We start from the raw sequence: 12,498 nt of genomic DNA on the forward strand, positions 1-12,498 counted from the left end.
ACCATTGCTTTTCAAGAAACCTTTGATAAGCAACTTTATCAAACCGGCTTGCCAACATTTATTCAAAGGGCTTAGCTGAGCTCAAAACTTAAATGATATTCCTCCACGAAAGAGGTGGAGGATTCCTTGTTAACCATCACTATTAATCCCATGGGTTTACCCACTGACCCAATGCTAACCTCAAGAAATCCCAGATTGGGGACTATGGTTAGATAGACCAAAGCCACCATCCACAAATCAAAACAACCCCTCAGGTATAACGACATATCAAGGGTCCTGTCCAACAGAATAACCTTATCCAAATCCTTGTCCACGGGCCAATCTGTAAAATGATCCATTCAGTGCATGATCCAATCATCACACCCATTCCACCTGCTCAGAGTAAACCACCCTAGTGATTGAGATAGGACACCCCAATTCGTCTATGGACGTAGGTTCAATGCTGGTTGAGTATAGGTACAAGATGTCCAATCTCAACCCCAACCAGGAACATTCTAGATTTGCAAAGAATCAAAAGGTCATATCTCCCCTCCACATAATCTCTACGTGAATGACCTATCCTATGATGCTACCTGAGGACAAGCGTGTGTCAAGAAGCATAGCACACACCCTAATAAGTACCCAATAGATGTCATGAAATAATGAAATCCTTATTAAATGAAAGTTTCAATAGAACAAGAAGTGGATTTTAGGGCATACACTCTAACACACCTATTCAACAGGGCCTAGCTAAGACATTGAAAGGAAAGAATGGGTAGCCAGAGAAGATGATGAAGTTCGAGTGAGAAGACATTAAGTTGAATGAGGTCGGCACAATTCCAATATGTCTGGCAGATAACGCAATCTTCAACACTGTGGAAGAAGAAGTATCTAAGTTATGAGAGAAGTTGGAAAAGATTTCTATATCAAAAGGCTTGGCTAATCGACTGTATCTAAAGTGGCAGTTGTACAACTTAAGATGCATGAAGCTACAGATCTTCTAGAGCAAGTGATCGTGTTCAATGGGCATGTGAATCAGCTCTACAAGATTGAAGAAAAGAAGAAGAAAGATGACCGGACCATTTTGCTTCTTACTCCACTTTCAGATTCGTATGACAACATGGATTACAACTTTATTATATGGTTAGGATTCAATGAAGTTAGAGGAAGCAACAACGTCGTTCTTATTGAATGAGATGGAAAAAAAATGTTTTTGATAGTAAGGATATAGTGAAGTTAGAGCAATGTCATGACGGTCAACGAAAGGAGCCAAGGACCTCTTCGGTACACCTACCAAATGGCTTAATAGGGTGTTGAAGCCCCATCCCCAAGGAAGGCTTGACTGAGGGACCATTGCCAGAAAGTGTAAGCATCGTACACAATTCCTTGTGAATCGAGTAGAGCTACTACATTTCGAAACGGAAGACGAGCCCATCAGGATAAGAAAAATGAATCGCATATCATAGTAATTTTCAATCAACACAGATGGAAGAAAGAGCAGGAAGAGCTCTCAGGCCTAACCTCTCTAGGTTCACCGCTTCCATGGCATGCAACCCACTGATCCTCTCCAACAAACCGCAGTCAAAGCTCAGGGCCATGCTTTCCTCACCTACGTACCACCTCAATGTATTTCTTCTATCTGATAATAAAAATGGTTGTTTAAGTGAGCATTTCACATCATCATTTTATAAAGGAACAATTACCAATGGGAGACAAAGATTAGGCGGAATTATCAACATGACCCATGCTTTTCAGAAATTATCAACGAGGGACAAAAGAGGTCTTGTCATTAAAAGCTGGATGAAAATGCCCTTTTCTTAAGCAACACGTTATGCCTTTCCACTTTTTCCTCTTCTCTCTTCTTTCCCTCTTTTTTTTACTTTTTCATTTTCAACTTTGTTTTTTTACCTTACCAGTCATCTTCTTCATCATTTAGCCACCATTAGAGGCGGGAAAACTCGAAACTTGAAACATGAGTTCATTCCCATCTATCTCTCTATATCCAGGTTTGGTTTTTCATTTGTTTTAGGGTTTTGCATTTCTACTTCTCCCTTTCAATGGAGGATGAGGAAGATGAATCGTAGGGTAGAAAGAAAAAAATGGTGAAAATGAACGAGTGAAAAAAAGAAGAAGTAAAACCATGTTCATAAGGGACTCGATAAGCTCATTCGGAATTGGGCAACCCTATTTTGATACTAGATAACCCCAACCCCAGAGACTTGAAAACCCCCTTCCAAAACTCCAGTACCCTCAGGCCAATTTTGAGGGACTTGATAAGCTCATTCGTAAATTGGTAACCCCATTTTGATATTAGATAACCCCAATCCCAAATACTTGAAAACCCCCTTCCAAAACTCTAGTACCCTTGGCCAATTTTCAAGGACTTGATAAGCCCATTCGGAAATTGGTAACCCCATTTTGATACTTAATAACCCCAATCCCAGAGACTTGAAAACCCCCTTCCAAAACTCCAATACCCTCGGCCAATTTTCAAGCACTTGATAAGCCCATTCGGAAATTGGTAACCCCATTTTTGACACTAGATAACCCCAATCCTAGAGACTTGAAAACCCCCTTCCAAAACTCCAGTACCCTTGGCCAATTTTTAGAGACTTGATCACCCCATTCGGAAATTGGTAACCCCATTTTTTATACTAGATAACCCCAGCCCTAGAGACTTGAAAACCCCCTTCCAAAACTCCAGTACTCTCGGCCAATTTTCAAGCACTTGATAAGCCCATTCGAAAATTGGTAACCCTAATTTTGAGAGTTACTAACCCCCTTCCAGAGAGTTGATAAAGCCCTTCTGCTACAAAACCCCCTGCCTGTAGCAACTCTTCTAATGGTATTATAATTTTGCTTATGATAGAAATAACAAAAGAAATGGATGTTGTTTTCATTAAATGTGCTTCATGTATTACATCCCAATTTGTGTATTACAAAAAAAACATTATGTAAATCAAAAAATGTGTTGCCATCCTTTCATGTATTACATCATTTTTTCTTATACACAACCACTTGTCTTCCAAAAAAGTGAGTGAAGTCATCCATGCATTATCTCCAGAACACACCCTAAAATACAAACCGCTTAAACCCTAAACAAGATAAATTAAAAACAGAGGAATGAAAAAAAAAGAAAAAAGAAGACAAAACCTAGATACAGAGAGATAGATGGTAAGAACTCAACATTCAAGTTTTCAAGATCTACCAGCAACAATGGTGGTTGAACAAGGAGGAAGATGACTAGTAGGGTAAAAAATCAAAAAGGTAATGATGGAAAAGTAAAAAAAGTGGGAAGAAGGAAAAAACAAGGTCAAAACGTCTTGTAAATGCCAAAGGGCATTTTCGTCCAGCTTTTACTGACAAGACCTCTTTTGTCCCTCGTTGATAATTTTTGAAAAGCATGGGTCCTATTGATAATTTTGCCTAATGTTTGTCCCCCATTGGTAATTGACCCTTTTATAAAAGTTGGAGAATTCAAAATTCAAATTCACGATTAAAAATGAGTGGGAAAATTCAAAATTTGAAATTTAAATGAGTGAAAAACCATGCATGCAAATGCAGCAAAAATAGTGGCTCCCATAATGTTGATTGATCTAAACTATTCATTTGTGGGCCCAACATAGAGGCCCAACTTATATCTAAACCCTTCATTTTGTGGGCCCAATAAAGTGAACCCACATTATTTTTAGGGAAATGATATATTCGTCCCTTTTTTCCTTGGGACAACCCACTCCAGTGTATTTATGACAATGATTTATAGCTATAGGGAGCTGTCCCAAGTAAAAATAGAGGAGTGAACATATCACTTCCTTATTTTTATATTATTTAGGGAAATGATATAATCAAGACATTTTTCTTCCTCAGGCCGTACCCCTTGTAGTGTAAAAAGGTAGTAGTCATAAACAAGGTTTTAAATTTCAGCTTTTGAATTTCAGTGAGGACCAAAACCGAAACGTTTCGAAACAGAAATTGCCGAAATCTACCAAATTTCCGTCGAAATTTTGGAAATTTCGGCTAAATTTATGATAAAATATTAATTATTTAATCCTTTACAAAATTTCAGCCGAATTTATTGAACGGCCCAAAAAACGACATTTCGATTGCTTTTATCAAAATTCAGCCAAAATTTCAAGATTTCGGCTAAAATTTCGGTTTTGGTGAGGACCGAAATTTAAAACCTTGGTCATAAATACACTAATCAGGAGTGGGGCTGTTCATCTAAACCACATTAATCCCGTGGGCATCCCAAAAACCGTGTCTGGTTGATCTAAACCACTTTAACACACTAGGTAGTCTGATCTCCGTCATCCATTGGACAATCTAAACCACATTAACGCACCTTGTTAATACAGTAGCCGTCCAATCGGGTGGAACTTCTCTGCATTAAACAAAAAACAGACATGTTTTTTCATTCATGTTGTCTCCTGTGTAAATCAGAACAGATTTAGGGGAGTGATAAATCGACCCCACATATCTTAAATCGACCCCCCATGTGTCTATCTCTCTCCTCTTTCTTTCTCTAACCCAGAGGAGAGAGAAAGACACTTAGGGAGTCGATTTAAGATATTTGGGGATCAATTTATCACTGCCCCAGATTTAATGTAGGTTCTTCCAAAAATATTTTTTCCCGCTGATGTTGACACGGAGCACAGTGCTGTCAAAATTAGTACTTAAAGAGTACACTGTTGTATGGTTTTGACCTGTTTTTGGTTTTGATGACTAGTCTATTCCGACCCACAATAGTTTCAACTTGCTAGAAGAGCATGAAGAAGAAGAGGTTCAACCCAAAAGCTTTAACGAATACCCTAGTTAAGACGAAGAGAGTGAAGACGAAAAGACGGAAGACGAAGAGTGTGAAGACGACTTTGGATCAAAAGAACCTGAAGAGACTCCCTCACTTCAAACAAGCATAAAAAGCCCTGGAGTCTCTCCAAAAAAGAAAGTATCCTAGGCGGAAGAACTCAATGAAGTCCCACCTGATTCAAGCCGAACATGAGGATAACGGTGAAGAGGAGACCCCAGAACTTGGACAATCAAAATGGCAGGAAGTTCCCAGGAGAACCTGGCCAAAGCGCTCACAAAGAGCTCATCTCACCCCCTCAAAATTAGATGATTATGTAATTCAGAAGTATTGATCATTTTGTTCTCTTAGGCTTAGTGCTTGTCGCTCTTATTTGTAGAGCCTTGGTTCCCCCCTTCTCACTTGTTCCGAGTTAGGGTTGGTTTGTGATCTTATTGTTCTATCTTTTTCTTTATCTAATAAATCGGTAGGGGTCCCCCGTTAAACCCCAGCTTACCTATCAAAAAAAAAAAGTTTTATCCTTCTTCCCTCCCTCAATCCTAACCCAATTGAAAACGAATCCGAACTATCGGTTGACACCCCTTCACAATAATCTGTAATTTGGCCGACACCTCTTTAAGATAATCATAAATTAGCAAGTGAATAAGGTGTCTTCTTGATTTTTATTGACACCCGCATGCATTGTGATGTAGTTTCATATATCATCTCCATACTAAATTCTTTCGGAATATTAAATCATGTTGACTTTGCTTTTAGTTGACATATGGGGTTTTGTCTAAGTGGCATGAAAATTTCTTACTATTTCATTACGATACTATTAAACATTTTTCAAGATGACACAATAGAAGATATTTAGATGTGTTTCAATAAACATTTCCACAATAAGATTTGAGTTTCACGCATCCAAGAACTTGAAGTTACTTAAAGCAGAACTTAGCTCGGGCCCGAGCTTAGACCCTGAATTTAAGGCGGAGATAATGTTTGGCTGCATTTAAAAAAATCTCTTTGAAAATCAAATCTCTTTGGGTAATATTTTATTTTAGGTAGAAAATTTCCTGTAAGAATACTTTAAAAATGACCATGCCACATTGGTTTTTTGTCTCCTGCTCAAAAATTTTATTAAAAAATTAATACCATTTTCAATGTTGCCAAACGTGCCCTTAAACTCATATTTCTATATGTTTAAGGGCGGTTTCAATGTCACCAATTCTAAAATAAGTAATGACGAGGGTAGCACCGTTGTCAAGTCAAATATGAGAGGCACCGTTTTAAAAACAAAAGTCAAACACGGGGAAGTGATATCTACAGTCCTTGTTTTAGTAATGACACTTCTCTCTGGATTTTTAGTGATTAGGACAAAACTTAATAAACTCACTTCCCTAACTATATACAAAGAAAACCCCTCATACTTTTTACGGAATTTATTAATCTAATTTGCAATTGGTGGGTCATCAGAAGGTAAAATGATCATCCTACCCCCTAATACATTCATAACACCTCTCTCTCTCTCTCTCTCTCTCTCTCTCTCTCTCTCTCTCTCTCTCTCTCTCTCTCTCTATATATATATATATATATATATATGAGGAAAGTGTTTCTAGTCCGGCCGACTAAAGATCATTCTCTAGTCCGCCACCCAAAAACACATGGGTCCCACATATTTGGGTGATGCAAAGCATTCATTTGATGGGCCCTGACATAGAGACGGTGTCCATAAGAAATTAGCTTCATAGGATCATCCCAACCCTATGATTTGTGGAGCTTAAAATGGACGGCTATAAACCGAAAGAAATTAGCTTCATAGGATCATTCCAACCCTATGATTTGTGGAGCTTAAAATGGACGGCTATAAACCGCCACAAATCTGTCCATTTTTTAACTCCACAAATCGAAGGGTTAAGAAGATCCTATGAAGCTGAATTTTTGTGGACATCCTATCTATGATGAGGCCTATCAAATGAATGCTTTAGATCACCCAAATATGTGAGACCCATGTGTTTTTGGGTGGCGGACTAGAAAATGATCTCTAGTCGGCCGGACTAGAAACACTTTTCTCTCTCTATATATATATAGACAATACACCCGTTCACTCACATCCACGTGAGGGCCCATCAAATGAATGCTTTGGATCACCCAAACGCGTGTATTGTGTGTGTGTAGATAACTTATCTACACTAGTGTGTAGAAACCTCTCTCTCTCTCTCTCTCTCTCTCTCTCTCTCTCTATATATATATATATATATATATATATATATATATGAGGAAAGTGTTTCTAGTGGGTAGTGTAGGAAAGCTTATCTACTCCACCGTTATTAATAACCGTCCGATTATAAGTGTTCCGATCGAAACCGTTGAAGATATAAAGATATAACATGAGAAGGTGGGTTTTGTAAACAACAGAAACACGGTGGATTTTGGGTTTGGGTTTTCGACCGAACGACCGACTCTTCTCCCTCGCTGGATTTTGGTCTTCTCCCTCGCTGGATTTTGGGATTCCGATCGACGACCGACGCACGCCTCCCTCTCTCCCTCGAGGTAAGCTTCGGATCACCACTTTTTTTTTTCTTTTTAACCCATTTCTGTTGGGTTATTGTTGTTTTTTGGGTTTTTTCTGTTGAAACCCACATAAAACCCACCAGAAACAAACCCTCGGTTTTTTGAAACCCATTTCCAAAAAAACCGAGGGTTTCTGTTGCCTTTCAAATGGGATTCATTTGGGTTTTTTGGGTTGAAACCCATTTCTGTTGGGTTTAAGCTTTGGTGATCCAATAGAAACCCATTTCTGTTGCTTTGGCCGGCAGAAACCCACATAAAACTCAATACAAACCCTCGGTTTTTTTAAACCCATTTCCAAAAAAAACGAGGGTTTCTGTTGGGTTTGAAATGGGTTTCTATTGGGTTTTTTATTTTGAAACCCATTTAAAAAAAAACCGATTTTCCAATTTGGGTTTCTGTTGGGTTTTTTTTTTTCAAACCAATTTTAAAAAAAAACCGAGGGTTTCAACTGGGGTTTTTTATTTTTATTTTGAAACCCATTTCAAAAAAAACCGATTTTCCAATTTGGGTTTCTGTTGGGTTTTATTTTTTCAAAACCATTTCTGTTGGGTTTCTGTTGTTTTGAAACCCATCTAGATCACCACTTTTCCAATTTGGGTTCATGTTGGTTTTTTTTTTTCAAACCAATTTAAAAAAAAACCGAGGGTTTCAACTGGGGTTTTTTATTTTTATTTTGAAACCCATTTCCTATTGCCTTTGAAATTGGGTTTTTTTTTTGAAAGCCAATTCTGTTGGGTTTCTGTTGTTTTGAAACCCATCTAGAACCATATAAGTTTTTTCAATTCAATTGAGTGTCCTCTGCTGAAATTTCTGTTTAGAGTGTAAATCGCAGGTATCTCCATTATTGCCTCTGAGATAGCAAATAATCGCAGGTATCTCCATTATTGCTAGTAATTGTGAATTGCTACTGTTGAAGTTATCTCCATTCTTAGATCGTCTCTTTTCTCTAAGCAATAACAACACGTTAATTTCATTGTGGATGCTGTCCATTAATGGATCAATGATAGGAACATTTATCCTTGCTTCCTTCTTTTTTAAATGGATTTACTCTCTGTGAATCCTCTTTTTTTTTATTGGTGTTCTGTTGCTTTATGCTTAAATTATTATTTTACTCTCTGGAATCTTTTTTGTTTAATTACAGACGCATCAACCATGGCATCTTCAAGCAACACTAGTGGCATCTCACATGGCGTACAACCAACAGCCATAAATTGTTTTTGTAATAAGCCAGCAGTTCGAAAAATTACACGGAGCAACATAAATAATAACCAAGGCCGGCCATACTTCAAATGTGCTGGATACCTAGTTGAGTTACAGATGAGATATTCATTGTTTTGATAACTTTTTTGGTAAGTTGAAATTCTAAACAGCGTCAATAACATGCAGGGCCACACGTGTAAATATTTCGTCTGGGCTGACCTTCCGTTTGATGGGAACGAGGCAGGCTGGGAGTCGAGTTTTCACCATAGACGCGAAGGCAGAACGATGGAAGACCGCATCAGCGTTCTTGAGAATGATGTAACGATGCTGAAGAATGAAGATTCCATGGTTAAAGACCGCATCAACGAAATTAAGAATGATGTTATGATGCTGAAGACTGAAAATTCCCTGCTTAAAGACCGCAACAACGAACTTAAGAATGATGTTATGATGCTAAAGAATGAAAATTCCATGTATAAAGTTTGTGTAGTAGTAGGGGTTTTCTTCTTTTTTTTCTTTTTCCTTCGAAGTACTAAGTGAGAGTAGAATTTTGTCAGTTAGTATTTTTGTCACTTGTATAAGGATTCAGGCTTTAATCATGTGAATTTTTGTCTGTTTTGTGATGTAATGATGTTTTGTTGCCAAAAATTTCGTGGGGCGGCTGTTGCATGAGAGAGCAGCCACCTCGTTAATAAGCATCCCCTTGCTAAATCCCAAGCCATCTCAGAAAAATCCAAGAACTCAATCTCACAAATCTGCCCTGGATTTCAAAGTTCTAAAATATTTGAGTTTCCTCGTGTTTCACCATCATCAAGGGTGCCCTTGTGAGAACCCATATGCAAGGGTGCCCAATTGGATCCACGTCACACAACTGCATTTGTAAGGCACTGAAAAAAAAATTAAAGGAATGATAAAAAATGGCAAGTTCATGTGATCAAAGCTTCAAAGATTCTCAGGGCCCCAAAATCTAACAACTTTTCTTCCTTTTATGATAACTGAACAACTGTGGCTAATTCTAAGGTGGCCCTCCACAAGAACATAAATATGGAGAGAAGGGCATGGAGTGTATATATCATTTTGTTCTTTTATTCCTCGATGTGGATGCACACTTACTTGGCTGCAAACCTCCTCTAGCTCCAATGATTATGGCAATAAAGTCAGCTTGAATGTTCTGGGACCAAAAGCATAACACCTTACTGCATTTGGTGTGTGAACATCCTTTCCATTACTTTCTTAAAAACTGTTCTAACTGTTAGGTTCAACAAATTTAAAAAGAGAATTTTTTTTCTTGTAGAAGTATTTATTCCATTTAGATGACTGACACTTGAAAAAAACGACACCACTTATAAAATCTCCCACAAAGCCTTGGCCATTTAGCTAGTGGCTCAATTATGATATGGTCTGTGGAGCCTACAAATGTCCTAATTAGTTATATATTAGCAGTGCCTTTGTGAGCCTAATGGCTAAAAGATAATCGACCACTTAATAAATGATCTATTAGTGGGGCTAATACAAAAGTCCACCATTTGAAAACAAAACTGGAGAACAAAACTGAACATTCGTGGGGTAAAGAACGGTGGGTAAATATCATGTCCCTGTTAAATCACTCATAGATATATCCACAATGAGCATTGGAACTCAAGTCACTACTGTATCCTAGCCAAATTAGAAATGACAGATTCCATATATAAACTTTTTTCTTGTGATATGGACTTTTTAGGATGTTACTTGAAGAGAATGAAGGTTGGAAACCTACCCCAGCTTGCCCATCAAAAAAAAAGAAAAAGGGGTTGGACACATGTCAATTGGATTGATTTTTTGTACCATTGGCCGCCTACTAAGAATCATATATTAAGGGACTTTGATGCATGGTTTGGCAAGACCTTTCAGTATCACAGGTTCTGTTTTGGACATTGAGTCCAATAATCAGTTTTGGACTCCGGAACGGTTCGCAAAATAAAATAAAAAACTAGGGATAAAAGGACTAAAACTATAGTGATATTCAACCTCCCCAAACGAACAAAACATCAGAATAGAAACAAATAAATCACAAGAGTGAGTGTGTCTTTCAATAAGAAACGAAGCTAGTTTTATATGCCATGGGCAGATCAAACAGGAAAACATTTCTTAGGAAGAGCAACAGCTGGTCTTTTGGGCAACTGGTTTACCATGGAACTGCACCGTCGGGGGCCTGGCATTGTTCATGGTTGGTTGGCTTGCCATCCTACAAGGAGAAGATGAAAACATATGAGAAACAGATGCACTCCACTAGAAGGCCTGTTCTACATTAGTAGCATTTTTCGCACTTGTCTCCAAGAATGGGATCCCAATTTCATCAGCAAATGCCTTGCAAAGAAAAAAACAATGATGTCCTGTTATTATACTTTCCTAAGAAACACAACAGAAATACATGGCATGTTCACAAGGATAACACGAGATGGTTAACAGTTAACAGCACCAGAATGTCCAGGCAATACCTCTAAGAGCTCTCCTGTGCCTCTATGCCATATATAAACCTGAAAAATACAAGTTTGCATGACAGAGGAAAAGATCAGAAAAAAAAATGAAGAAAAATAACTTTGTTCAAGTCACTACTGTATCCTAGCCATTTTAGAAATGACAGATGCACTCCACTAGAAGGTCATGTACTTGGTTCTATATTTTGGAATATATATCTAGACAAGTTTTTCATTATCAGAAATGACGGGATATAAAATGGGCTCCCTGATCAATGTGAAAATACACTAACCTATTTCAATCTTCCATACGCTCCTCTTCGTGTTGTTGGTCCCCTTCTTCGCCTTCAAAATTTGGTGTGGTCACCTATTGGCACACACACAGTAAGAACAAATAAGTGATATATGTTAACTCATGTGATTTATAAATTAATACATAAGTAAGCAGAAGTCCAAACCTTTTTCTTTTTGTTACAGGTTGTTGAATAGTGGCCTTTTCCTCCACATTTTTTACATGTCCGTTTCTTTAATTCGGATTGGGAGACCTCCAACAGAGACTTAAACCGTGATGCAGCTTTCGGCCGACCCTTGGTTTTCACAACTAGGGGGTCGCGAATAGATATATCAAGGGATTCAGTTATAAAATTAGATTGCACTTTGCTGCCACTACTTGACAACGCATTTTGCTTCTCTCTCTTCTCCTGTTCACATTCCTCCAGCCACGCATCTAAAGTCTCATCCATCTTCTTGTAAACAGTTTTTCTGCTCTCAAGTACTTCTACTACTCTCTGACACTTTGATAGTATGTACCATTTCTCAACTGGAGTTACTTCATCATTATCATCTTCGCCTATGGCCACCCTACCATCTACATGAAATCTTGCCCCAATTGTCCACCTATTTAGGATATATCGCTCCGGAATGCAACTTAAACGCTTCAGGGACATTATGCGAATGATATGTTTGCATAAAATCCCTACGGTCTCAAACTTCGCACACGCACATGTGGCCTTTACACCTTCATCAGATTCTTCATAGACAACTTTGCACCATTTCCAAGGCTCCTCATCACTCAATCCAACACTGTATTCTGTGACATTGCCATTCTCACCCAATAAGTCATACCAACAGTCGTTGCTATCCTTAAACTCCGATTGGAAAATGTTAAACATTGTCCTCGTATAACATTTCCCACCTTGTGCTTCCAGTTTGTTCCTTGAAATCAAAACAGCATTTGAAGATTTAGTCCTGAAATCTTCTTCAGATTCTTTTTTACGACGATCAGCAAGCGCCTTAGCATATTGTTTCACAAATTCTGGTAGAGTAGTGCTCTGATTAACATATCCATCAAAGAATGAATTTATGCTTTCGCTACGCGAACTAGAAGTCATGCCAGCAGTGAAAGTCTCTCTAAAATACGCTGGCACCCAATGACTTCGTAGCTCCCACATTTTCGCAAGCCAATTGTTTTCAGCAATCCCATATTTATCCACGAATTTTTCCCAT

General features: G+C 38.2%; 1 protein-coding gene and 1 long non-coding RNA gene across 2 annotated transcripts; one reads left to right on the forward strand and one right to left on the reverse strand.

Annotated features, from left to right (window-relative positions):
• Nucleotides 1-7,161: 7,161 nt before the first annotated feature.
• On the forward strand, nt 7,162-9,060 carry LOC143887148 (uncharacterized). The gene is made up of 3 exons (XR_013254081.1): nt 7,162-7,315; nt 8,478-8,641; nt 8,723-9,060. It is a non-coding gene; the product is annotated as an uncharacterized LOC143887148 (long non-coding RNA).
• Nucleotides 9,061-11,283: 2,223 nt separating this feature from the next.
• LOC143887149 (protein FAR1-RELATED SEQUENCE 5-like) lies at nt 11,284-12,469 on the reverse strand. The gene is made up of 2 exons (XM_077391253.1): nt 11,451-12,469; nt 11,284-11,359 (listed from the first exon to the last, which is right to left on the reverse strand). Exons 1-2 carry the CDS (start codon nt 12,441-12,443, stop codon nt 11,291-11,293), a joined length of 1,062 nt encoding a protein of 353 aa, XP_077247368.1. The 5' UTR covers nt 12,444-12,469; the 3' UTR covers nt 11,284-11,290.
• Nucleotides 12,470-12,498: the final 29 nt, after the last annotated feature.

The sequence above is a fragment of the Tasmannia lanceolata genome, unplaced genomic scaffold (genome assembly GCF_043159265.1).
Source record: "Tasmannia lanceolata isolate RefF3 unplaced genomic scaffold, GAP_Taslan_0.1 ptg000012l, whole genome shotgun sequence".
Classification (NCBI taxonomy): domain Eukaryota; kingdom Viridiplantae; phylum Streptophyta; class Magnoliopsida; order Canellales; family Winteraceae; genus Tasmannia; species Tasmannia lanceolata.

Excerpts from the sequence above, each read along its gene's own strand:
- LOC143887149 (XM_077391253.1), bottom strand. The coding sequence starts at position 12,443 with ATGTGGGAGCTACGAAGTCATTGGGTGCCAGCGTATTTTAGAGAGACT. Across the intron at positions 11,360-11,450 it reads CCTGTAACAAAAAGAAAAAG|GTGACCACACCAAATTTTGA; the intron begins GTTTGGACTTCT and ends GTGTGCCAATAG.